Source organism: Gymnodraco acuticeps, unplaced genomic scaffold, assembly GCF_902827175.1.
Source record: "Gymnodraco acuticeps unplaced genomic scaffold, fGymAcu1.1, whole genome shotgun sequence".
Classification (NCBI taxonomy): Eukaryota; Metazoa; Chordata; class Actinopteri; order Perciformes; family Bathydraconidae; genus Gymnodraco; species Gymnodraco acuticeps.
In genome coordinates, this window is record NW_022992250.1 from 5,068,933 (window position 1) to 5,093,594 (window position 24,662).

General features: G+C 41.0%; 1 protein-coding gene across 3 annotated transcripts; it reads left to right on the forward strand.

The window, feature by feature from the left end:
- Positions 1–1,542: 1,542 nt before the first annotated feature.
- On the forward strand, positions 1,543–24,368 carry slc7a3a (solute carrier family 7 member 3a). 3 transcript variants are annotated; one of them, XM_034206642.1, is made up of 12 exons: positions 1,543–1,655; positions 14,758–15,372; positions 15,532–15,693; positions 16,377–16,560; positions 16,655–16,770; positions 17,513–17,735; positions 18,118–18,257; positions 18,623–18,725; positions 19,495–19,724; positions 19,852–20,018; positions 21,475–21,583; positions 21,682–21,836. In XM_034206642.1, the coding sequence occupies exons 2-12, from the start codon at positions 15,006–15,008 to the stop codon at positions 21,834–21,836; spliced, it is 1,956 nt and encodes a 651-aa protein (XP_034062533.1). In that variant the 5' UTR covers positions 1,543–1,655; positions 14,758–15,005. The 3 variants fall into 3 exon arrangements, with proteins under 3 accessions (XP_034062533.1, XP_034062534.1, XP_034062532.1); XM_034206643.1 differs by lacking the exon at positions 1,543–1,655 and adding an exon at positions 1,846–2,456; XM_034206641.1 differs by lacking the exon at positions 1,543–1,655 and having other exon boundaries at positions 15,006–15,372; positions 21,682–24,368.
- The last annotated feature ends 294 nt before the right edge of the window (positions 24,369–24,662 follow it).

Consider the following 24,662-nt stretch of genomic DNA (forward strand, 5'->3'; position numbering starts at 1 on the left):
AGAGGGAGAAAATAAAATTAACAAATCCTTTTTTCTTTCTTGTTCAATGCATGAAAAACAATGCACCCTTTCCCAGGAACAGAAAAATAAATCTGAACCTTCTTCTTGTGCAGTGGCCCCACATTTCTCTTTTTAGTTTTTACTTGTCAGTAGGCCTACAAACTTTATTAGAAAGAGTAACTACAGTGACTTTAAATCAAGAAGAAGTCAGCGGTGTAAATTAAAATTAATCTCGGAGCGGCAGTAGGAATGATGTATTCCTGTCGCATGGCTGCACTAAATCCGGACAGAGAGGGCATCTGACTAGGGGTCTGAGATAAACAGTTGCCCCAAAGGCCCATTTTATTGTGTGTCAGTTGCTTTGTGGTGATTTGATGTATTGGAAATGTATTAAGGGATATGCAGTACGAGAGCACCATATTATGATTTATGTCTTAATTCACATATACTATGTTTTGTAGAAGAGGTAAAAATGTCTCTGACAAACACATATTTCAAAAAGATTTAAACTCAGTTTATGTGACCTTGGTGAACAAACTTTTGCTCTATAGATCATATCCCACAGTACAAATATAAAATGTGAACAAAAGTGACTAATTAAGACATATTGTAAAAAAGAAATAGAATTTAATATGAACCTAGTTCCTATATGAGTGATGGCAGCCATACATTTTTTAACAACGTTTAGCGTCAACATGCATATACAGAATGTTATAGTCAGACAGTGGGGAACAAAATTATTTCTGACAACCTTAAAGTTTCTGAAGGAGAAGAAAAAGGCTAAATATGTATGTTATGAGTTTTTAAAAGTAAAAACACCTATTAAGTTTATTATGCAACTGTAACATGTGTAACTCCACACTAAATAAGGTCATAATACTTTAAAACCCAGCTGTAAGTTATGTTTTACCAATTTTTTTTCAGCATGTGTAAAAGCAAAAAAGAGAAAGTCTTGACATTATTATTTAATGATGCCACATAGTGTTGCTGTTGCATCAGCCTGCATGGTAAATGAAATGCATTTTGGGGACCCCTCATTTACATGCATGATGTCACCGAATTCCATCATACACAGGCCAGGATGAGGATGTTGCAGTCAGTGTGTGACACGAATTATCTAAAAAATGACATAGTTGTATCAACCCCACTGACCCTCATGCTCTCCCAGGTCACTGAGGGCAAAAGGCCATGAAAGAAATAGTTTGGTTTTCCCTCCTTTTTTTTTTAAATCTGTGGAACAAAGCGAGCGGATATTGTATGGAGTGTCGCCGGCCTAAACATAGCAGCTCACAGGGGGGGGTTTCCATATATGGGCTTTCTACTACGGGGTAGCACGCTCACTCTCTCCATGCTCATTTTCTTTATCTTAAACAGCCCTCTTGTTACTTTTCCTCTTTTCTTAGTTTGTATGCTCTGCTCTCTACACATTGACCAGAGCAGCGCTGTTATCCTAAAATGTCAGAGTATTGTTGCGTCTGTGTTTTAAGGTTTTAATTCATGAAACTAAAGCCCCGCCCCTTTTCTAATTGCGTCAGTGTGTGTACACCCCGCCCCTCCCGTAGGATCAAAACTACACACCCTCAGCCGAGCGGGATATTTCATCAGCGACCACGGAAACAGCGTCTTTAAACACCAACAGCCAGAAGATATTAAAGGTAATACCCTTCGTCATATAAATGTTAAATGAAACATTGTATTATCAAGCCGAGTTGTCTTGTCACGACCGCCATTGTTGTTAAATGTACATCATAGTGGACTGATGCAATCCTCCGTCAGTTGTATTGGCGCTCTAATGTTTACAAAGCTCACAGCTTGCTTCTTCTCCTCTGTTCGTTATGTTGAAGAATACAACAATAGGTTTATAACTGAGCGTTAAACACAAATGTTCAGTTTTATTCAAAGTATGTGTCATTTAAGTGGGCAGCTGTTGAGTCAGAAGCGTAAACGGGAAATTACAACGGAGTAAACTATTGGGTATTTTCTGTTAAGGGTCCGCGGTCGGGTTTTTTGTTGTTGTATTGTTACATTAAAAACTAAGAACAGGACTCGACACGTTTTCGTAATTCCACTCCGTGTTTTCATTCATTGTTTTGGCCGGAGAGTCCAGCCGTCCGACCGAGGCGTGGGATGAGCAGCTACGTTCAAAGACTCGCACACATCCTCGAATTCCATACATCCAATACAATATCCTTTCGTAAAACAGTCCCAGGTACAATATTTGCATCTGAACTTTAACACAATATTAACAAATCACCGTTACATCTAATGTAAATCTAATGTAACTACCAATATGCTCCGATACAATTGTACACACTTACAAAGGCTAACGAGGATGTCCCTGTGATCTTTGAAGGCAACATTTGCAGCACGCTAAAACCGGAGCCACGTAGCTAGCTTGTGTTTCAGTCCCTGACAGATGGACAGCTGAACACCGTCCACTATAATTAACTCTGTCCGTAAGTAAAGCTATTTTAAGTGCGAATTAATACATTGATGCTCAACAATCACGAGTTGACGTAACAATAATTATATTTACGGTTTCTTTAATGCTCAGTACCACGTTGTCTGCATCCAGGGTGTTACCATGCTTGCGTTGCATCAGCCGATTTAAAGACACCCCAGTAATTAAAATGTAGTTAAATCATTGTGGTGGTGAACACAAGAGTATTATATGGAGGTGTAATTTGATACAAACCTGTCTGGCTGGTCAGGTGGTTTGATGGAGGATGTTAGACTAACCTTAGAGACACTATGCTTTCTTAAAATCGAGGCTTAATCAATACAGTTTTAACAGCTCAGTACAGCTAAAGACAACCCCCAAACGCTAATCCAAATAGAGAATTTGCCAGATGTAGTCATTGCCTGTCTTTGCTGTTGCTATAAATGGGTAATTTCTTTATTATTCTCAAGTGAGAGCCCAAAATATTCAATGGAGTTCACATGTTGCAACATGTCATAGTGTTTCTATTTGTCCTTCTGAAGGTAAACATAGCATCATTACGTCCAATTAAACCCTGTTCAAAGTGTGTTGGAGGTGGTGAGCCGATTACATGGCCATTATACAGTTGTTGAATTATATTGCTTTAAACTGAGAGGTACATTTACATCACTGGAGTTAGTCTAAATATTAGACATATCTGTCTGAGTGGAAATAAAATAAACCATGAATAGTGGGTCTATTTTATAACTGCTTAATATGGACTTTTGTTATGACAATGCTGCAAGTAATAGGTTCTCGGTACATTATTGAATCAGCTACCAAGTCCTTATTCAGTCATAACCATACTGACATCTTGGGATAAGTTATTTGGATTGCCCAACATTCCTCGTTATCTCTAGTGCAATGGTCAAAGTAAAGTTGACCAGAAATCTTGTGTAACAGAAATTGTTTGCACCACCTCCTCCTCACCAACCTACACCTCAGTATCCGGGTCAGGGTACATTTAGGCATCAAGCATTAAGTCAACATTCTGACATGATGACCAATAGGCATATTTGGTTAAATGCATGTATATTGTGTTAAGAGTTATTTTTAGTTTTTCCCTGTGAATAGATTTCTAGTAGAAGCTGGGAAATGTTGCATTCTAGTTTCTAATTAATCAGAGCATAATAATTACTTTGAGTGAGTCATACATCGACTGTCAAGTTGTTCTGCTTTATATTTCTGCTTTATGACTGTGTAACCTTGTAGCCATAGGCTGATTGGTTATCCGTTCTCATAATGTGTAGATTTGTACTTAATGGTCTTGGCTTTGACCATGGGAAAGTGAACAGATCCTTACATTGTCACATTCCATCTCGCAGCACAGAGCAGTTTTTGGCAGGACCGCTGGTTTTCGGCCAGGTGACTTAAAGGGTCGTTCAGTTCAATCTCAGCGGTCGGTCTCTTCCCACATACTTTAGTTCAACCACAAACACAGCCTTTATGCGAAGCTAACGTGAATCTTATACATACAAACATACATTTCTGGCTCAAAAGAAGTACTATTTATAACTTCAAACAGCTAGAAAACCATTGTTTCTCTGTGTGATTCTTGAAGAATGGTTCGCCGACTCTGTCCAGCCAGTCGTGATACGGTGTCTCTTCCAGGGTTACGCAAGGTCACATAGGGCCGTTGGATGTTAGCCCTGCAGAGAACTGAATATGGTGTTCCCTTTGTTCATCGGCTGGCACAACAAATAACGGTACAACAAATAACGGTACAACTATGGTGTCATTAGGACTTATTTGTATTACGGAAAAGGGATAGACTAGTACAGGATGTTCATTAAATGTAGGCTTTAGGACAGGGGTGTCAAATTCAATTTCATCACGGCCACTTCAGCATTATGGTCAAAGGACCGGTTGTAATTTTAAGACTATATATAAATATTTAATATATATAAAATAATGTATTGTATTACATTATTGCCGCTGCATTGGATTATTATCGGATAGGGTAATAACTTAATAATTAACTACGTCTGAAAGCAGAAGTGTAGGGCAAATAATTGCAAGTCTCTTCGGTAAGAATATCACAATATGATTTAAAAAGAAAAGCCAAATTCAGGAAAAACAAAAAAAAGGAAGTGCAACTTTGAAAAAATAGGAACATTTTGAAGAAAAATCTATTTATGAGAAAAAGGCAAATTCTGAGAAAAAATGCATATGTTGAAGAAAGAAAGTCAAATTCTGAGGAAAAAGTCAAATTTGAGATGCATTGTGGGACATGCATTTTATGGGCAACGTGCTTCTGTAAAGTAGCATGTAAGTTAACCATATATTATATTCTTTGCAAGCTCTTGTGGGGCCACATAAAATGAAGTCGCGGGCCGGATTTGGCCCCCGGGCCTTGAGTTTGACACCCCTGCTTTAGGACTATATTCCATGCACATTTTGAGAAGTATGTATATAAATAAAGAAAAATATTAAAATGTCTGCATTAGCAGGTGGAAATATGGTCAGTCAAAAATAATTTCCATTTTTCCATTTGATGAAAAAAGCTCAAACTGCTCAAACAACATTTATTGCAATCTTTTGAATAATATGAGGATTGTGAGGGGCAGAATCTTAAATTAATTTAGCTTCATGTTTTGTTTTTTTAACGTGGGAGTGGATTTTGCAATGGATAATTTGATATTGAACAATTCTACCTTAATATAGTATAAATAATATTGCTTGTTCGGTTATATAACCATAGAGCTCTGTTGTTGTGGTCGAAGGTGGCAGTCAAAACAATGCCATGCGTTGTTTGTGTCGATAGTAGGAGTAGCAGCAACAGGCTATAAAGAGGTTAGGCGGTTTGTTTCTTCTCTGAATAATCCTCTTAGAGTTTGTGCCGGCAGTTGCAGCAATGCTAAGTCTAATAACAGGCCCATTTTCCCAGAATCCCGCTGTAATGGAAACACTGTTAGTCCTACAACACAAAGAGCTTTTATATTGCCTCTGTTAAAAATAACTTGAATTTACTCTGGTTAGGTTGACTCTCAAGAAAGTAAATACAACGGAACACCAAGGCATTAATCAACTCGTCAACACTTAAAATCTGCTAAAGTCATGTGTATTCATTTGAGATGAAGATCATAAAATGGCTGCAGGAAGAACCTGGTCTTTTCGTGTGGGTTGTTACGTAGCGGAGCTTACACACGCACATACAGGGACACACCTCCGTGCAACCTGGCATAGAGTAAATCTGCCCCACTTACACAAACAGGGACCCTCGTGAAAACCACAAGGAAAAGATTAGCAGCTACAGTAGGCGACCCGTGGGTCATACATCAAGCAGCTCGGTGCATTTCTAACTGTTGGGTGTCTGAAGGCTCAGAGAAAGAAACAATCATGTGGGAAGGAAAAAATGACATTTCCTAGAAAGTGAAAATTATTGAGTTTTTTTCTTTTTAAGTATACTTTCAAACTTGAATTGCTCCTATGCGTAGTTGCTTGATCAACACATTCTCACTCCCAACCCGTCACATGTTGACGGGCGGTCAGGGCCCCTCCCCGTCACCATATTACGCACAGGGTACCCCTTGAGTCAGTTTTCAACGGTGTCGCCCTCGGCCCAATACCCGTATGTGTGTGTGAAAGAATTCCGTTTCGGCGGCAGTTCCTCATGTTTGTCTAGAAGTCTTCTCATCAGGGCTCTATAAATAGCGAACTACGGCAGATATGTAATATTTAATGCAGCCGAACCGTGTATTACAATGCCGTTATGTGATGACCTCCAAAGAGAAAAGCAAGCAAACTCGGAATAAAGTATTTTTTTTTCAGATTTCACATCAACAGGAAGTCCGGTTAACTAAAATGTCGGATGCAATACCCCAACCCAGGGGTTCCCAACCTTTATTGTGCCAAGGACCGGCAGATACATAAAAAAAAATCGCGGACCGGTTGTCAATTTTAACTGATTTTAATATTTACTCACCAGCAGGTAGCAACAGAGGCTAATTGTATGTAACAGCCTGAACAAATACTAGAACAATATGTATCCAAAACATATTAACAACATTTAAAAATGCGTGCGTGCGTGCGTGCGTGTGTGTGTGAGACACTGGCATTTGTTTTCAGAAGATATTATGATAGTGACGTTCGTTCCGGTGCACGTCCGACAGCATTTAGCACTACATCGAGATTAAACTAATTTATTTTGGGAACACCCGCATATAGGCTACCTATGGAGTTAGCCAGATGTGTGTAAATTACTGTTCATGGTCATTTGAAAACAAATGCCGGTGTCGGACAGACACAAACGCAGAACACACACACACACACACACACACCATGCTCCTTGGTGACTGGACATCTCCTTCATAAAACCATGGGCGGCGGGTACTGTAGGCTAGGGAAGGCTAAGCCTTCCCAAATATTTGTGTCACTGCATCCTGGTAAAATAAAAATATAATGTATAATGTTTGTGTCTTTAACATTAGCGCTGCTATGCAGCCACCTGTGCCCTGTAATACTGTGACAGGGTTCTATTTGTCCGTTCACAAACACTGGCCTAGTCGGTTGGGTTACGCTCCAAAACTTTATTTATAACAGCAACAACAAAATAGCGAACCAGCACAAGTTAGACAACAAAATAAAATCCACAAACAGGCCGTCCATCACTCATTAGAGTAAACATGCTCTGGGTTGCCTTCTCTGCAACCAACTCCCAAAAATGTCCCAACTGTTGCAACATTCTTCCGAGTGACACAGTCCGAAAAAATACAAGGGTTGCGTTCCGATAATCCAAAAATCAGCTCCTAAATTCTAACCCTATCTCCTATTCCTTGACCTCTGAGTGAAACGTCACAGGGTTAAGGGATAGTGGATAGGAGAATTCAAAAGGACTTAGGAGAAGAGACCGCGGTACTTTAGAGAATCCGAATGCACTTTCACTATCCGACGTGTTTATAATTGCAGACTGTTATGTTTATGTGGGGAAATAGCAGTGCATACATTATGTGAGATATATTTCAAACTCGGACTTCATTTTAAGGACATATATGCTATATGTTTATTTTATTAGCTTTTCTTTTTAATGACTGATTTTAAATGCCATTTCCTTAATGTCTTTCATTTTTTTGTAAGCACTTTGAATTGCCTTGTGTTGAAAAGGGCTAGGCCTATATAAATAAACTTGCCTTGCCTTGCCTTTGTTTAAGCACCGGATTGGCAAACAGGAGAGTAACCCAGTCTGCCTTGATCTATTAATTCATGTCCGGGACTCTCACGGTATCTACTGCCCGCAGCTGTTTTATAGAAGGAAAACCTCCTTCACTTCATGAAATGGCTGCAGGCAGCATCAGGAGGCAGCGGGAAGTGTAACTCCGCTTCTGAGAAGTGCAGCACCAGCGCGCAGAGAGCTGTGCCTTTTTACGCACCGCCTTCGCTGTGTTTACCTTCATCAGAACAGCGAGTGACTGCAGGCTGCTACGTGTTAACCACAAACACCTCTACACACATCTCTACACACACATCGAACTGCCCGATTACTCCCCCTTTTATTAGTTTTATAACTAACGCGGCGCGTGAGGCTCAGGTTTGGGAAGGCTAAATAACCTTTTTTTACCTGACGCTGCCCGCCTCCGGGGTCTGAGATCAACTCAATGAAAGCACCGCCTGCTGACCAAAAGAGCTCAGTGTGCGGAGTTTAAATCTATCAAGTCATATTACAGGATAAAGGAAACGCACATTCATGACGTCCGCTGGCGCATCATAAACACGTCGGATAGTGCAAGTGCATTCGGATTCTCTAAAGTACCACGGTCTCTTCTCCTAAGTCCTTTTGAATTCTCCTATCCACTATCCCTTAACCCCGTGACGTTTCACTCAGAGGTCAAGGAATAGGAGATAGGGTTAGAATTTAGGAGCTGATTTTTGGATTATCGGAACGCAACCCAGTACTTTAGAGAATCCGAATGCACTTGCACTATCCGACGTGTTTATGATGCGCCAGCGGACGTCATGAATGTGCGTTTCCTTTATCCTGTAATATGACTTGATAGATTTAAACTCCGCACACTGAGCTCTTTTGAGTGCTTTGTTTTGAACGTTCATCAGTATTATAATCAAAAAGAGAAATATGAACGTTAGTTTTTTACTGAAATGATCAAATAAAGTCAACATCTCACAGTCTTTACTGAGCTGTGTGGAGTTTGTTCAACTTTTAAAAGATGTTTGAATGGTGATGTACACAGTGATAGATGTTAAGGACTAACGTTTATAATAAATACATTTGTATTGATTTTAAGATCTTTTCATAGTTCATACAATCATACTTATTGGGATCATTTGTATTAATGTGGACCGGAGGGAGAGGGTGACGAGCATAAGTTTCACTTTCCTTTTTTATTTCAATTCCAACTTTGGTCATGAAGAATATGTTTCTCTGTTGTCCACGTTCATAAAGCATAAAGCAACAGCATCAGAGCACGGTGCAGAGTCTCTAGATGAGTTTACAGTAGTCCCTCATTCTTATTATACATCCATGTTGTAGTCCGCTGTATAGAAAACTGTAGTTTCCATAGTTTCCCCACAGCAGCAGACGCACATTCATGACGTCCGCTGGCGCATCATAAACACGTCGGATAGTGAAAGTGCATTCGGATTCTCTAAAGTACTGGGTTGCGTTCCGATAATCCAAAAATCAGCTCCTAAATTCTAACCCTATCTCCTATTCCTTGACCTCTGAGTGAAACGTCACGGGGTTAAGGGATAGTGGATAGGAGAATTCAAAAGGACTTAGGAGAAGAGACCGCGGTACTTTAGAGAATCCGAATGCACTTGCACTATCCGACGTGTTTATGATGCGCCAGCGGACGTCATGAATGTGCGTTTCCTTTATCCTGTAATATGACTTGATAGATTTAAACTCCGCACACTGAGCTCTTTTGGTTAGCAGGCGGTGCTTTCATTGAGTTGATCTCAGACCCCGGAGGCGGGCAGCGTCAGGTAAAAAAAGGTTATTTAGCCTTCCCAAACCTGAGCCTCACGCGCCGCGTTAGTTATAAAACTAATAAAAGGGGGAGTAATCGGGCAGTTCGATGTGTGTGTAGAGATGTGTGTAGAGGTGTTTGTGGTTAACACGTAGCAGCCTGCAGTCACTCGCTGTTCTGATGAAGGTAAACACAGCGAAGGCGGTGCGTAAAAAGGCACAGCTCTCTGCGCGCTGGTGCTGCACTTCTCAGAAGCGGAGTTACACTTCCCGCTGCCTCCTGATGCTGCCTGCAGCCATTTCATGAAGTGAAGGAGGTTTTCCTTCTATAAAACAGCTGCGGGCAGTAGATACCGTGAGAGTCCCGGACATGAATTAATAGATCAAGGCAGACTGGGTTACTCTCCTGTTTGCCAATCCGGTGCTTAAACAAAGGCAAGGCAAGGCAAGTTTATTTATATAGCCCTAGCCCTTTTCAACACAAGGCAATTCAAAGTGCTTACAAAAAAATGAAAGACATTAAGGAAATGGCATTTAAAATCAGTCATTAAAAAGAAAAGCTAATAAAATAAACATATAGCATATATGTCCTTAAAATGAAGTCCGAGTTTGAAATATATCTCACATAATGTATGCACTGCTATTTCCCCACATAAACATAACAGTCTGCAATTAAACGGTTGTCTGTGCGCTCCTCTTCCTACTTGGCGCACCGGTAACTTTCTCGTGCGCACAAGAGGCTGAGACCAGGCTGAGCCGCCGAATCCCTCGGAACATCATAAAAGCCATTTTCAACGGTTATCTGGTGAAAGATTAACTAGGCTACTGGATGAAATAATATGGCTGGTATAGTGCGAACATTAAACACTTTTTGAAAAAAATATTATGATAAAATATTTTTATATATTTATAATTCTGCAAATATTACGATAAACTCACAGCTATTTCGCGGCCCGGCAGTAACACCTCGGTACCGGTCCGCGGACCGGGGGTTGGGAATCCCTGCCCCAACCCATAGATCCCATAGGGTGAATAATGTCAATCACCACATTACACACATCCCTTCACATTTACATTTTAATTTACATTAAAGTATTTTGTGAGGCCTTCTAAAATGTTTTAAAATATAATTAGGGTTGTAGTTGAAGAGTTTGTAAATTATTGCGTTGCCTGGCAACGCAATCGCACAACGGCACGTCCATTAATTCCACAACCACACACATTGATTAACATCGATTTAATACATTAATGTAGCCTTTGTTTCTGCTAAAAGAGGTGTCAACCAGCTGGGGCAACAAGAAAATCGGCGAAATCGAGTGTGACTATTACAAAAATAAATCATTATTATATTAATATTGACAATAACAACCGACCGTCGGGGTACTGTAGCATTTGCCGGGGAGCATTATCATGGCGTCTATTATCAACGCTATGGGAGGTCTATGGGACGCCCTGCCCGTTGAAAACTGACTCTCAAGGGGTACCCTGTGCGTAATACAGTGACGGGGAGGGGCCCTGACCGACCGTCAACATGTGACGGGTTGGGAGTGAGAACGTGTTGGCTTGATACAACTTTCCAGTTTGCACAGTTTTATCAAAGGTTTTTTTTTCTTCTGCTTAGCGAAGGTGTGCAGTGTTGGTTTGAACCCCCGAGGAGATCACAGCCGGCTGGGCACAGTTCTCAAGTAATAAATGTTTATTGACCCAACATGTGTGTAGTAAAAAACGTAGAAAACGCTACTGGAATGTCACACCAAGTGGGGAGTGGGAGAATATCCTCCATGTACCAGTTTCCCATCAGTCTTCAGAGGGCTGAGTGTTTATTGTTGGGTGCTTTCTGTGTTGTTTGTATTTCATTGTTTGACAGAGTAGGTATTTTTTCTTCACGTTAACTGTACTGGGCAGGATATTCTCTTTTGAAACGGTTAGACTAAAAGAGCTTTGATGAATAGGTGATGTTGTTTTTATGGTAATAATAGAATACTGTCATTGTATTGAGACATTGTGAGAGCTTTGATCCTGTGTGCTATGAGAAAGAAAAGGCCAAAATTAGACCATAACATAATGTACAGCCGAAATACTGTATTCTTTTTCCTTTTTGAAATGATCTAATCTACTGTGTGACCCAAAAGAACAGCAATCGAGAACTTTGTGTGGTTGTGGGTAGCGCTTGCCCCATGTTTGCATTTCGTTGGGATTCCTCAGAAATACAAGCTGGTTAGAAAAACCTAGACATTGTCCGACCACAGCTACGCATGTTGAGTTATGATGATCGATCAAATATTTGAGTTATCTTTGATCTATTAGCATCATTTTTCATGACACTTTTTGGCTGCCATTTTTATCCATTCATTCTTAAACCCTGAAATATCTGATACACATTCTCGTTTCTCACACCTGAGTTATGCTCCCTCTTTTCACCGGAGCTGAGTAGGGAGGACATTTTATTTTCCACATAAAGTTGGAACAAATAAGAAAAACGGCTCTAGCCTCATGTTGCGTTATGTTCTTCAATGAGTATGTGTTCTGCTAGGACCAGTGCTTTTTAAATTAGTTTTAATTGGACAATAGAACAGAGAAAACCTCGACAGCACAACAAAAAAATATACTATGTATAAATCTCTCTGCACTCTTTGCCCCACCATCTTTATTTTCACACTGTTAATACATGATAGCCACGCTCACACTGTGCTACATCACGGTCTGGTTTTGTTGCGGGGTTAGAGTTTCACTTCTCCTCTTTGCTGCCTGACCGGTGAAGTGACTGATGAGCCTGAAATGTCCGTGCGCCTTCTCAGCACTAACACCAGGAATCAGGTGTCAGCATTAATAGCTTCAGACTGGGTGCAGCGTTGCCGTTGGCTTTGCTCCGCCTCCTACCTTCAAAGTCTACTGGAATTCAAGGTACTGGTGCTCTAATGTCTCAAAGGGTAATGAAGCATCTACTTTTTCTTCTGTAAATTGCTCCGAATCAAAAAGATTAATCGGGTATGTCTTTAATCCCTGAGAGCTGAGTTCAGCCTTTTTATGGCTTCACTGCTGATCCTTTTGGACGGTACCCATTTCAGGACTGTGGAAGTTTTTTACTGATCAATTGTCATTGGCAATTAAAGAAAAAGTTGTTAATGCTAAGTCATGTCAGTGGTAGTTGTAGTAGTTGTAAAATAAGTGTAGTATTTGCAGATAAGATAAACTTGGCCCTTAAGAGACACGGCTTTGCCAAGACTTGTATGGGAAAGTGTTTTTTATTTGCTTTTACCAAATAAAAAACTCAATGGAATGACCTGTAATACTAATAAGAAAATGGGAAGTCAACTCTGCTGGTCAAATAAACTTGAAGCGATGACACATTTTAATGAAGGCAAATGTTGGATTGTTAGTGACAGACATTCACACACACACTCATTCACACACACTTGATGTGTAAAGCTTTGTTCACAACATTGAACTGTGGCTCTTCATGGACATCTGAAAGTCCAAAAGTCATCAAGTGCACTTTATTTGGTGACGGTGAAATCAAAAACTGACATCATGGTGGGTCTTTGGTCCTGCTTTCTAGGATTACAGTACATAGAGAAGTATATCATCTAATATATGTTGACATTTGTTTATTGAGTCTCTCAGCAGGAGCAGCTGCGTGTAAAATCTTCATTAAACATCTCATCTTCGTAGAGAAACACGGATGAACTTGTTCAAGCACTAGGATTTGAGGAGAAAAAATCTCATGCAACAACCTCTACAAAACCAAAACATCTTAAATGGCATTAAGAAATGTGGCAACCTCATGACTAGTAGGTTCCTGGAACTGGTCTGTAACATACTTCTGCAGGGTGTGTTTTGTCGATGGGGATTTACGTCAAACCAGTCTTATTGTCACCTTAGACAAACAGAAAACGTTGTATCTTTCCTGGTCAGATGAGCTGTACGCAGTGTCCTTGACCCGCAATGCATTTTGTGTGGGTCTGTGTGTGTGCATGGTGTGTTTTGCAGAATCTGATGTAATCATTATCATTCAACCGTCCCTAAGCTTGAACAAATCATTACTCCTGACGTAGAGTGTGATGCCGTTGTCCTTGAAGATGTTTTTGTTTTTTTAAATGATTGATAATGCAGCAATATTATTGTGCTCTGTTTCAAAAAGGATCAGTATGGTATATCACACCGGAGTGACTTGTTGAACACAGTTTGGTTCAAATAAAAGTGAGTTGCTCCCTCTTTGTGGATGGATTTGTCGACCAGTTCCACGGTTTGGTCTTAGCCGAATAAGATTTCTTAAGTCAATTAGTCTATTTTTTGTGTAGTATGACTATTTTCCAAGAAGCTTAAATCATATAGCAGGTGTTTATTAACTTAACATTTCTTACGTCTTGGACAGGTATTAATAAACTTGGCTATAAGAGGTTTTTCTGTTATATAAAGTCATTAAAGCACAACAGTACTAATTTGATTTCAAGGGTAAAATTGAAATTGTTACTCAAGTACCATGTTACTGAACTCCGCAGTTTTTTTTAGGGTACGGTTCAGTACCCTGAGTGTGTCTTTATTATACCAACCTTGTGGCAGGGCAGCTGGTTCATCTTATCGAGCTGCTGGTTCACACTGTCCTCCTCTCCCTTGTTGATATTAGCTTGCAAAATTCAACCATATCATCTCTTCACAGCCCTGGCTTTCCCAGGCTTCTCCCTATCAGCCTCTTTCTGCTGAAAAAACATATCAAAAGTAGCAGTGTGTCCTTTCTTGCAGTGAGGGAGTGGTGAGGAATTACGCTAGGTGCTCTTGTGTTTTCATATGGGTGCGTGTGCTTTGGCAGGTTTATTTGTAGAGGCCGAGTTAAGTAGTGGATAGCAGTAGGTTTACTTTTGTCTTCATGAGGTGTCGTTGTGCCCTACTGTGTCTCATCATGTGTTACTACAGTATGCGGTAAAAGGTGGAGGTATGAATTCCTGGAAGTTGCGTAACTGGTATTTATACAGGTTCCCGTGTAGTGAAATGTTTATTTTCATTGCCTCACCAAAGCTGCTGACAGACCCTCTCCTTTTTATTAGAGGAGTGGAATATTCTAGGAAAGTCTCCAACATCGCCGGTGCTACCTGAGTTCACTAATCCCTACAAAAACCAACTTGTTACAAAATTGTTACTTGTTTTGTTTAGCCCCTGTGGGACCGGCCGTGTCAAGGTGACAAACATTTATGTTTACTTCACTTTCTTATCCCTGCCTGTAGTTTGAAATCTTTTCCTGGTAAGAAATGTGGCTATAATCCTAGGACACGGTGTCAAACACAAGGCTGTGTGCATATAAGCTTTGGCAATATCTGAATAGTTCCTTGTTTTGTTTTCTTCTTATCTTTTTCTACAGGGCCTAATCTGCTGCTGCAAAGCACTGTAACCGCTGATCTGCCACTCCCTGTTCTGTTCCAAACCTGATTCTGATTCTCAAGGACCAATAATAAGCAAGTACTTGGTTAACCTACCCATCTGCTCGAGTACTTCTACCCACAGACCAGTCGCACGTGTTCTGTTTAGGGTGTGTCAATCACGCACACCCACACTCGAAGAATTTAAAACACACAGCCCGGTCCAGCCCCCCCCACAGTCACAGCAAATATGGCCCACAAGCTGGCCACCTTTGGCAAAGTCCTGCTGCGTCGCCGGGCGTTGGACTTCTCCGGGGAGGAAACCCGATTCGCCCGCTGCCTGTCCACCCTCGACCTCATCGCCCTGGGGGTCGGCTCCACCCTCGGCGCTGGCGTCTACGTCCTCGCTGGTGAGGTCGCCCGAGAAAAGGCCGGACCCGCCATCGTCCTCTGCTTCCTCATCGCCGCTCTGTCCTCCATGTTGGCCGGCCTTTGCTACGCTGAGTTTGGCGCCCGTGTCCCCAAAACAGGCTCGGCGTACCTTTACAGCTACGTGACAGTGGGAGAAATCTGGGCCTTCATCACTGGCTGGAACCTCATCCTCTCCTATGTGATAGGTGAGCTTTCTTTCAGTGGAGTTGTTGCAGCACATTAATGTTCTGCAACCTGATGCATTTAAAAGTATGCTGTAATAACGTAGAGAACAACGTAAAGGATGAGTCACTTTCAGACACTGCGTGGTTGAGGTATTCAAGTTATTTTGTCTTCTCTTTTAGGTACGGCCAGTGTGGCCAGGGCGTGGAGCTCAACATTCGATAGCTTGGTTGAGCAAAAGATCTCTGGCTTCTTTAAAGCTTCCATGACAATGAAGGTGCCAGGAAATGTGCTGGCTGAATACCCGGACCTGTTCGCCCTCATCCTGGTCCTGCTGCTCTCTGGTGAGTTACCCCATCATCATCATCATCATCATCATCTTCATCTGACTCTCAGTGGTTCCCAACCTGGATCTCCTCTGGGGGGAATGGGATAAATATGAGAGTGCATGATAATTGTCTTATAGATTAGGCCATTAAGAATATCATCCGAAAAGTGATACTATGTAGGCCACAAAAATCATATAAAAAGTCATAGTATAATATAGTATGCCATCAAAAAAAGTAAAAATTCACGGTATGTCATAAAAAGTCATCGCATAGTATGACTTTTTTTATGACTCTTTTATTGACAGTCACATTGTTTTAAAGAGCTGTTCCATTTTTCAATAAATCAACCTAAGGAAGAAACATCGATCTTCGGTTGGGCTTACAAGTCTGCGAGAATTAAGAAAAAAATGACTCTTTTCAAATAAAGAAGTCACTTTAATTACTGCAGTTAGTCTTTATTAGTATTGTATTAAAAACATGACATAACAGCCAGAACAGACCGGTCACACTAATATTGCCACTAGTGTTGCATGGCAGTAGAACTCATTGGTGTGGTGGTGGTGTTGCTGACTGATGGTGAGTTTGACGTTATGAAGCTTCCACACCTCCACCCACATAGCAGGACATGTTGTTAGTGGTGCTGCGATGTGAAAGCTCCTTGTCTCTGTTACATCCCTCTCTTCTATTCCTGCCCTCAGGACTTCTGGCCTTCGGTGTGAACGAGTCTGCTCTGGTGAATAAGATCTTCACGGGCGTCAATCTGGTGGTCCTGGGCTTCGTTATCATCTCCGGCTTTGTGAAGGGGGACTCGGCCAACTGGAACCGGACGGAGGAAGACTACGTCCGCTACATAAACAGCTCCAACAGCACTAAAACTCTCAAGTCAGTATTTCAATCAGCCAGCGAATGTTTGTTTTTTACAGTTCCACATGTTTCTGATAGCTAAACTTTGTGTCTCTCTTCTTCTGTGACTCAGAGTTGATGAGGAGTTTGGCGTAGGCGGCTTTGCTCCGTTCGGCCTGACTGGAGTCCTGTCTGGTGCCGCCACCTGCTTCTACGCCTTTGTGGGCTTCGACTGCATCGCAACAACTAGTAAGTGCCTTTCATATTTCCATAAAATGCCATGTAGAGAAGCAGCCTCACCAAAATGGCGTCATAAACAGATATAAAAATGCTTACTTGGTATTGAAAGTTGTTCCCATGATTTCTTGTTTAGCATAAACAGATTCTAAACATGGGAACTTGTTGACTTACTTCCCCTATGGTCACACAGACCTGAAGTGGAACTACTGATGGTAGTGAGTTTTGATTTTTCTGGACCAGGTATAGTCCCAGAGTAATTGCAATACACAATATTGCAGTTTCATGACCAATTTATTCCACTGATATAAAAATATAAAGCATACCGGTAATAATGCAAGATCACCCTCCGAATACTTTGCACATATGTATTCAAGCTACCTCTCTTTATATCTGCACATATTTTATTTTATTATTCTGAGCATTTTGTCAGTATACTGTTTGTAGTTTTTTTGTGAATATCTATATATCCTTTCAAATATGTTGTGCTATATTTTAATGTTATAAAAGTGTTATTGTTTTTTATAATTTATTTAATTTTTTGGTTAATTTGTCTTTCTGTCTTTTAACTTTGTTTGTGTGCACCATATACACCAAGACAAATCCCTTGTATGTGAAAACCTACTCTGATTTCTGAAGAGCTATTATCTTTATGTGAAAAACATCTAAAGCACAAAATCTCCCCTTACGATATATTGCCTTCGCTTCTTTCCTCATCTTTTCCTCTTTTTTTCAAATCTCCCCCTGTCTTCAGGCGAAGAGGCAAAGAACCCGATGCGCTCCATCCCTGTTGGCATCGTGGCCTCGCTGCTGATCTGTTTCTTCGCTTACTTCGGTGTGTCCGCCGCTCTCACGCTCATGATGCCGTACTACGAGCTGAACAGGCAGAGCCCCCTGCCCGAGGCCTTCAGCTACGTGGGCTGGTCCCCCGCCAGATACATCGTGGCTGTGGGCTCCCTCTGCGCTCTGTCCACCAGGTGAGGGGCCACACTGTGATCTTAGCCATTGGTTGTAAAATGTACAGTCCTAGTATTGTATCTCCTTAATATATCATCAAAAAAGCCATACTATGTAGGCCACAAAAAGCATATAAAAAGGCTGAGTATAGTAAGAAGAGTCATAAAAAGTCAGTCAAGATCGATTTTTTTAAGGAAAAAACGGCCATCTTTGAGATTTGTAAATAAGCATTACTCTATAGCTTTATAAATAATAACATTAAATAAGTGCATCAGTGCAGTACTGCAGCTTTCCTAGTCATTGTTAGCATTGTATTAAAAACATTACATAACACAACATTGTATGTATTTAGTTTTGCACAACACTGTTAAAGCTGAAGTTTAATGCTTTCTATTTCCCCAGTCTCCTAGGCTCCATGTTCCCGATGCCCCGTGTGATCTACGCCATGGCGGAGGACGGCCTGCTGTTCCGTATTCTATCCAGGATCAACGAGCGCACCAAGACTCCTCTCCTGGCTACCATCGCTTCTGGCGTTGTTGCAGGTACAATCACGGCCTCTATCTGTGTATCATCTTTTACTGTGTTTGATTACCTTTACCTGGGTAATTTCCTGTCATGTTTGTTCATCGCTTGAGTCCAGGCAGATTGTCTCTGCTGTGTCTATCCCGTCAAGTCTGTCAGAGCTGATGTTTATATTTCTCTGGAGTCACAGCTCTCTCTCCTGCCTCAGCTCTATCTATAAGCCTGACTCACTGGCTATTGGTTAGAGATCAATAACTCTTAGAAAGGTCTGCATAAACGCAAACTTTTTCTGCATTGTAGGCAGTCTTAGCCATCAAAGCATTTGTTTTGACGTTACAGAGATGTGTTTATTTTCTAAGAAATCCCTTTTTACTCCTCCTTACAGCTCTGATGGCCTTCCTGTTCGACCTGGCAGCGCTGGTGGACCTCATGTCTATCGGAACTCTGTTGGCGTACTCTTTAGTGGCCATCTGTGTCCTCATCCTCAGGTAAGCACCTTTTTTATTCGATTAAAGCTAGAGGTGGGAAGTGTGGAGTACAAATACTTTGTTACTGTTCTTAAGTACATTTTTCTGGTATCAGTACTTTACGTCTACTTGTTTTTCTGACGACTTTTTACTTTGACTTCTTACACTTTTAACACAAATACCTGTACTTTCTACTTCTTACATTTTCAACACAGGCTCGTTACTTTAGTTTTAATGTGTGTTTGGTGGCGTGATCATTATTATTTCGAGTCATTGCGTGTCTATTGATTTGAACACGATCCGTGTATCCATCATTTCCTGGTCTTCTCTAAAGAAGAGGGACCAATGAAAACGTTGTCATGTTGACGTTGTTCAGCATCGAAGCATTCATTAGCTAACAATAACATTATTGTTCTATTAATATAAAGTGAGGTCAGTTACTAAAAATGTAAACAGCTGGTAGTTATGGGTACTTTTTACTTAAGTACATTTCAAAGCCCATACTTCTTTACTTTTACTTGAGTAAAGAAGTTTAGTCAGTACTTGAGTATTTTTAAACACGAGTATCTGTACTTCTACTTGAGTAAAGAATGTGTGTACTTTTGCCATCTCTAATAAAGCACACTTAAAGTCTTCTGAAGTTGTAATAATGTGGTAACTACTCTCTAGCAGACATCGCAAATATCAAAGAAGCCAGTTTAGAAGAATACCTGCATCCCAATCTCTGCACAGATAAAGTAATCTTATAATAAAAGTTGAGGAATTCACATATCTCCCCCTCCCTCTGCAGGTACCAGCCCGGCAGACTGAATTCCTCCAGCCAGACGGAGAAGCTGGTGGAGATGGTGGAAGGGGAGAAGGTGGCCGTGAGCGGAGGAGACAGCGGTGACGAGTACGGCATGGAGACGGAGGAGAAACCGCTCCGGGAGACTTTAACCATCAAGCTGCTGTTCTGCCCGAGTGGAAAGGTCCCAACGCAGACGTCCGGGAACATCGTCTACGCCACCACCGCTATCATCTGTAAGTGTGGCTGGGAGGAATCTCAAGATGGCTGATAAATAGAAAACGAGGATAATAAGCTAACCATCATTGTTGGGCAACCTAGGATTTTGTTACCTAACCTTGTCTCCTGCTTGTCTCTTTGCAGCTGTTTTTATCACTGTCCTCTGCGTTATCCTGGCTAACTGTCTCAGAGAGCTGCTGGCGGGACATGCAGGCGTCGTGGTGCCGTGTGTCATCCTGACTTTACTCTGCGCCGTCTGTGTCATCATCATCTGGAGGCAGCCGGAGAGCAAAGAGGCTCTCACCTTCAAGGTAACCACACACACTCTGTTTATTGATCTTTCCAAAGCTTTCGATACCGTCGATCATCAAATCCTGAAGCAGAGGCTGGCCAGTATTGGCATATCCAGCCATGCAGTGGGGTGGTTTGTGAACTACCTCTCTGAAAGGTCCCAATGTGTTCATTTTGATGGGCTCACTTCTGAGTGGTTAAACATTACAAATGGTGTTCCTCAAGGTTCTGTTTTAGGTCCACTTTTATTCTCCATCTATATCAACAGTTTAGGTCAAAATGTGGATGAAGCAACTTTACATTTCATGCTGATGATACCGTGATGTATTGTGCAGGTCCCTCCATTAAGGAGGCTGTTGTTAAATGACAGGCTGTTTTTAATATTATTCAGACGCAGCTCTCTGAGCTTAAGCTTCTTTTAAATGTGGATAAAACCAAGGTAATGCTATTTTCAAAAGCTAAAAAGACACCGGAGACAACTTTGGATATTGTTACTACGCAAGGAAAAGTACTTGAAGTGGTTACCTGTTATAAATACCTTGGTATCTGGCTTGATGATTGTCTCTCTTTTAAACCTCAGGTCAATAATCTGCTTAGAAAGCTAAGGGTGAAGCTAGGTTTCTTTTTCAGAAACAAGTCCTGTTTCTCGCTTGAGGCCAGGAAAAGGCTAGTCACTGTGACCTTTTTACCTGTGCTGGACTATGGTGATCTGATATATATGAATGCACCTGCCCATTACCTAATCAAGTTAGATGCCGCCTATCACAGTGCGCTGAGATTTGTTACAAACTGTAAAGCACTTACTCATCACTACCCTGTATGCCAGGGCAAGTCTGCCATCACTTACTGTACGGAGGCTCAGTCATTGGTACATGTTCATTTACAAAGCCATGTTGGGTAAACTACCACCTTATATCTGCTCACTGATATCACAGAGAGTCGCAAGTAGCTATTGCCTAAGATCCCAGGATGTGTTTTTATTACATGTACCAAGTGCTAGGACTGTTTTAGGCACAAAAACGTTTATGTGCGCAGCTCCTCTAGCTTGGAACACTCTGCAAAACATATTGAAAATGAGCATTTTGGTTCCCCTGCATCATTTTAAAGCACAGCTTGATGAATTGATATTTGATACTCCTGGTACCTGTCTTTGTGAATAAGCTTGTAAATTGTACCCCTGTCATTATGTTGTATGTGTCCTTTTGTTTTCTGTTACATGTGTAACCAATGTGCGGCAGGTCTCCCTTGTAAGAGAGGATTTTTACCTGGATAAATAAAGGCTACAAACAAACAAACTTCTGAGTTAGCACCCGTTGTGTTACAGATAGGGAGATATGGCTGTTTTGTTTTGGCATTATAAAACTCTACGTATACTTAGGTACACATTGTTCCCTGACTCTCTCACTGAGTGCTATCTAGAGAAGAACCAGGTAAAGTTTAAAATAGTTATGCTGACTCTCCCCCTGTCCTTTGAAGGTCCCTCTGCTGCCCTGGTTGCCCCTGTTCAGCGTTTTCGTCAACATCTACCTCATGATGCAGCTGGACCGAGGAACATGGTGCCGCTTCGCCGTCTGGATGCTTATCGGTACAATATAAACATTACCAATGGTGTTTCTCATTTCTATTGCTTCACTTTTCTGTGACTGTTTTGTAACTTCTCGTTGCTTCTCTCCTCCTCTCCAGGTTTCGCCATCTACTTCCTATACGGTATTAAGAACAGCAGTGAAGCAGCCAGGCGGAAGTCCCCACGCAAATACGCGCCCGCGCTGCAGACCAAGAGCCCGATCTACAAGGGCGCCCCCGACGACAACAACGTGGAGGGAGGCAGCAGCCCCTGATGCCCACTGCCGTAGACCTGGGGGGTGTTGCCAGAGCAACTACACACGTTTTGGCAGCGAGGTTGAACTGGCGGCCAAATGCTGCGATGTAGGGGGCCTGGAGCGCAGCCCTGGGTTTAAAGGGAGGAGAGGCAAGAGAGCGCCACACACACACATCTTACCTCTGACTCCGAGGCTGATTAACTTGATGGCTAGACACTGTGACAGGCCCCTCTCTGGCCTATGTGTCCATTTAATCTGTCTATTCGTACTTAGCCTTAGCCCTCCGGGAGATATTTACCTGCCTATAACATGCTTTCGATGGACCTAACTAACAAAGTGTACTGCGGCGCACCTGAAGCTGTTAATTGGAAGAATGTTAAAATGTAACTGTTCCCGTCTTCACCACCTCCCCGTTACCGGTGCGCTGTAGATCCACCGGCTAGTAGAGCTGCTGTCACTGAATATTATGAGTTGAGCTAGTGAAGTTCCAATGGTCAAGACACGTGGATCAGTGAGTCTCACCCCCACAATGTGCGAGAGCCTTTAGTAGATAGTTTCTAGTTTATTGGTCCTTTGTTCATTGCAGCAGGCTGGTTGTTTGTGTGTAAACAAGCCGGCACTGAGTCTGTGCTTTACAGCATCAGTGTGTTCGATGTCATCACACTGTACGGTTCAGTGTCCGAGGCTGAAGTCCACGCTTTACAGAGCTCCTGCTCCCAGAGAACAGCCAGACAGCAACTGTACACGGGACCTTTTTTAAGTCATATTAAGTTAGTTGCATATCGTTAACTATCTGTTTCATATAGACTTTGTTGAAATGGTATTTTATGGCTTTCATTTTAACATGATCCAGAAAACAAAATGTTTTTTAACTGCCCAATGGGCAACAAACTTCTTTCTACCCTTTAAAGGGCCATGAACTTGATTTGAACGAAAAACTGCAAAGCAAGAGTCACATCATTAATCCTCTGCTCTGCTTTCTGATAGTGAAAACCCCATCCATCTCCAAAACATGCTTTCATACACTTATTTGCCAATATTTGGTTTGATATGGGCATGTACATATCTATGAATTTCAAATAATCGAATTTGCTAATTCCAGATTTCCTTTACATATGTGTTTCATGTCATTCGCATGGCTGCACCCAGATATTTCTGCAGATCTGGGGAGGGTTGATCAGATTTGCACTTAATGAGGTCATTAATCGCATTACATTTAAATTATTATAATCTGTCCACCTCTGGCTGATCTGAGGGCTGGGGATTGTTTCTGAATGAGGGGTCTCTGTTTTTCATCACCACTCAAATATCGCATTCACCTTTTTTACTTGTGAAAAGACGCACAAAGGTTCTTGTTTAGTTTCAAGTCAAACTAAGGAAGAATTAGAGAGTTTCCATCACTTTCATTTTATTCATCCGTATTTTATTTGTACTACTTTATTAACTTCTACTGATAGATCTGTTAATATTCAAATGTTTATAGTATTGTTTGTTTGGGATAGCTTTTCTTTTTTGTTCGGCCTTTTTCACATCAATCTCAATCAACTGGATATGCTTTTTAGGTGTTAATGTATTTTGATTGTTACATGTACAGTTTTTAGTGTGCTGATCTTTTTTTGGTCTCCTGTTTTAATGTTTATTTGTTTCCCCTTTTGTCGAAAATGTCTTGCATCACCAAATCTTAAATCTTTTTGACCAAATGAACTTGTTTTGGAAACTGGGCTTTCCATTACAAACGACCATTAAAAGTTGGTCTCTAAATTGTGTAATATATATATAAAAAGAAATGTTTTAACCCCAACCCTCTGGAGTCTTTATAACTTATTGTTTATAGTATTTTTTTGTTTCTCTAGTAAACTGCTTTACTGTAGATTGTACAGTATTTGTTTAAAACCGTTTCTTCATTTGTATGATGCTGTATATTATACAAACACACTGTTTTAACATATAGGTGAGAAATGTTTTACTTGTAAATTACACTAAAGGCACTTCATTTCATAATTAATGCTGCTGAAACCCCTTTTTTTGATGAAAATGGTCCTGGTGGATGCACTATTCCGGCATTTCTATAGATGCTGCCTGTTGTTGCTTATGAAATGTTCCCACCTTTTTTAGATGTGTAAAAACATGACATATCACACAATGTTTGTGGAGAAGGGAGATGAAGAAGAGGTAGATTTGGATTGAATTGGGACTCGATAACTTGGTGCCTAAAGAGCCATCCTTCTGCCCGAGAGACACCGGGGCTGGAGAAACAAAGAGTCCAGCTGTATCTCAGAAAATATTGAAATATTGAAATACTTTCACTCTGATATCATTAAAGGGTGTGTGGCTGTGGCTCCTGTCACTCAGAGCTCTTCATTCTCAGTCCTCGTGCCTTTGAACAATCCATACCATCATCTTCCCTCCTCATTGCTATCTCATTAACCGTAATGATCTATTTTTCGCTTTGTTTTATATCCTGTACATATGGCTGTCATGTAAAAAAAAGAAAAAGCTGTATTTTCAATGTTTTTTTTTTAAAAATAAAAATAATTCATGCTAATGGAAGGTGTTTTATCTACCTCTTTTGTTATTGAAAATAACTTCAAACCTCCTCAGAATGAGCTGCAGGGGAAAGGCTATTTAAAGACCACTTTTACTGGTTTTCACCTGTGACTCCACTTGAATATTGGTATGTTTAAAATGCACTCAGTCAGTAACCTTTCAGCTGTTATACTAAATAACTTGCATGCATCCTGCAGCCTAAAAAGTGTAATTCTTAAATGTATCTCCATAAAATAATCACATACATCTTTATTTATTCAGTCAGTGTTTTACTTTATGGTAAAAGAAAGTATTGAT

What these genes read in the sequence shown, in the direction of transcription:
- slc7a3a (XM_034206642.1), top strand. Translation starts at nt 15,006, where the DNA reads ATGGCCCACAAGCTGGCCACCTTTGGCAAAGTCCTGCTGCGTCGCCGG. An exon ending in CGACTGCATCGCAACAACTA is followed by an intron (nt 16,771 to 17,512) that starts GTAAGTGCCTTT and finishes CCCTGTCTTCAG; the next exon opens with GCGAAGAGGCAAAGAACCCG. An exon ending in ATCTGTGTCCTCATCCTCAG is followed by an intron (nt 18,726 to 19,494) that starts GTAAGCACCTTT and finishes CTCCCTCTGCAG; the next exon opens with GTACCAGCCCGGCAGACTGA.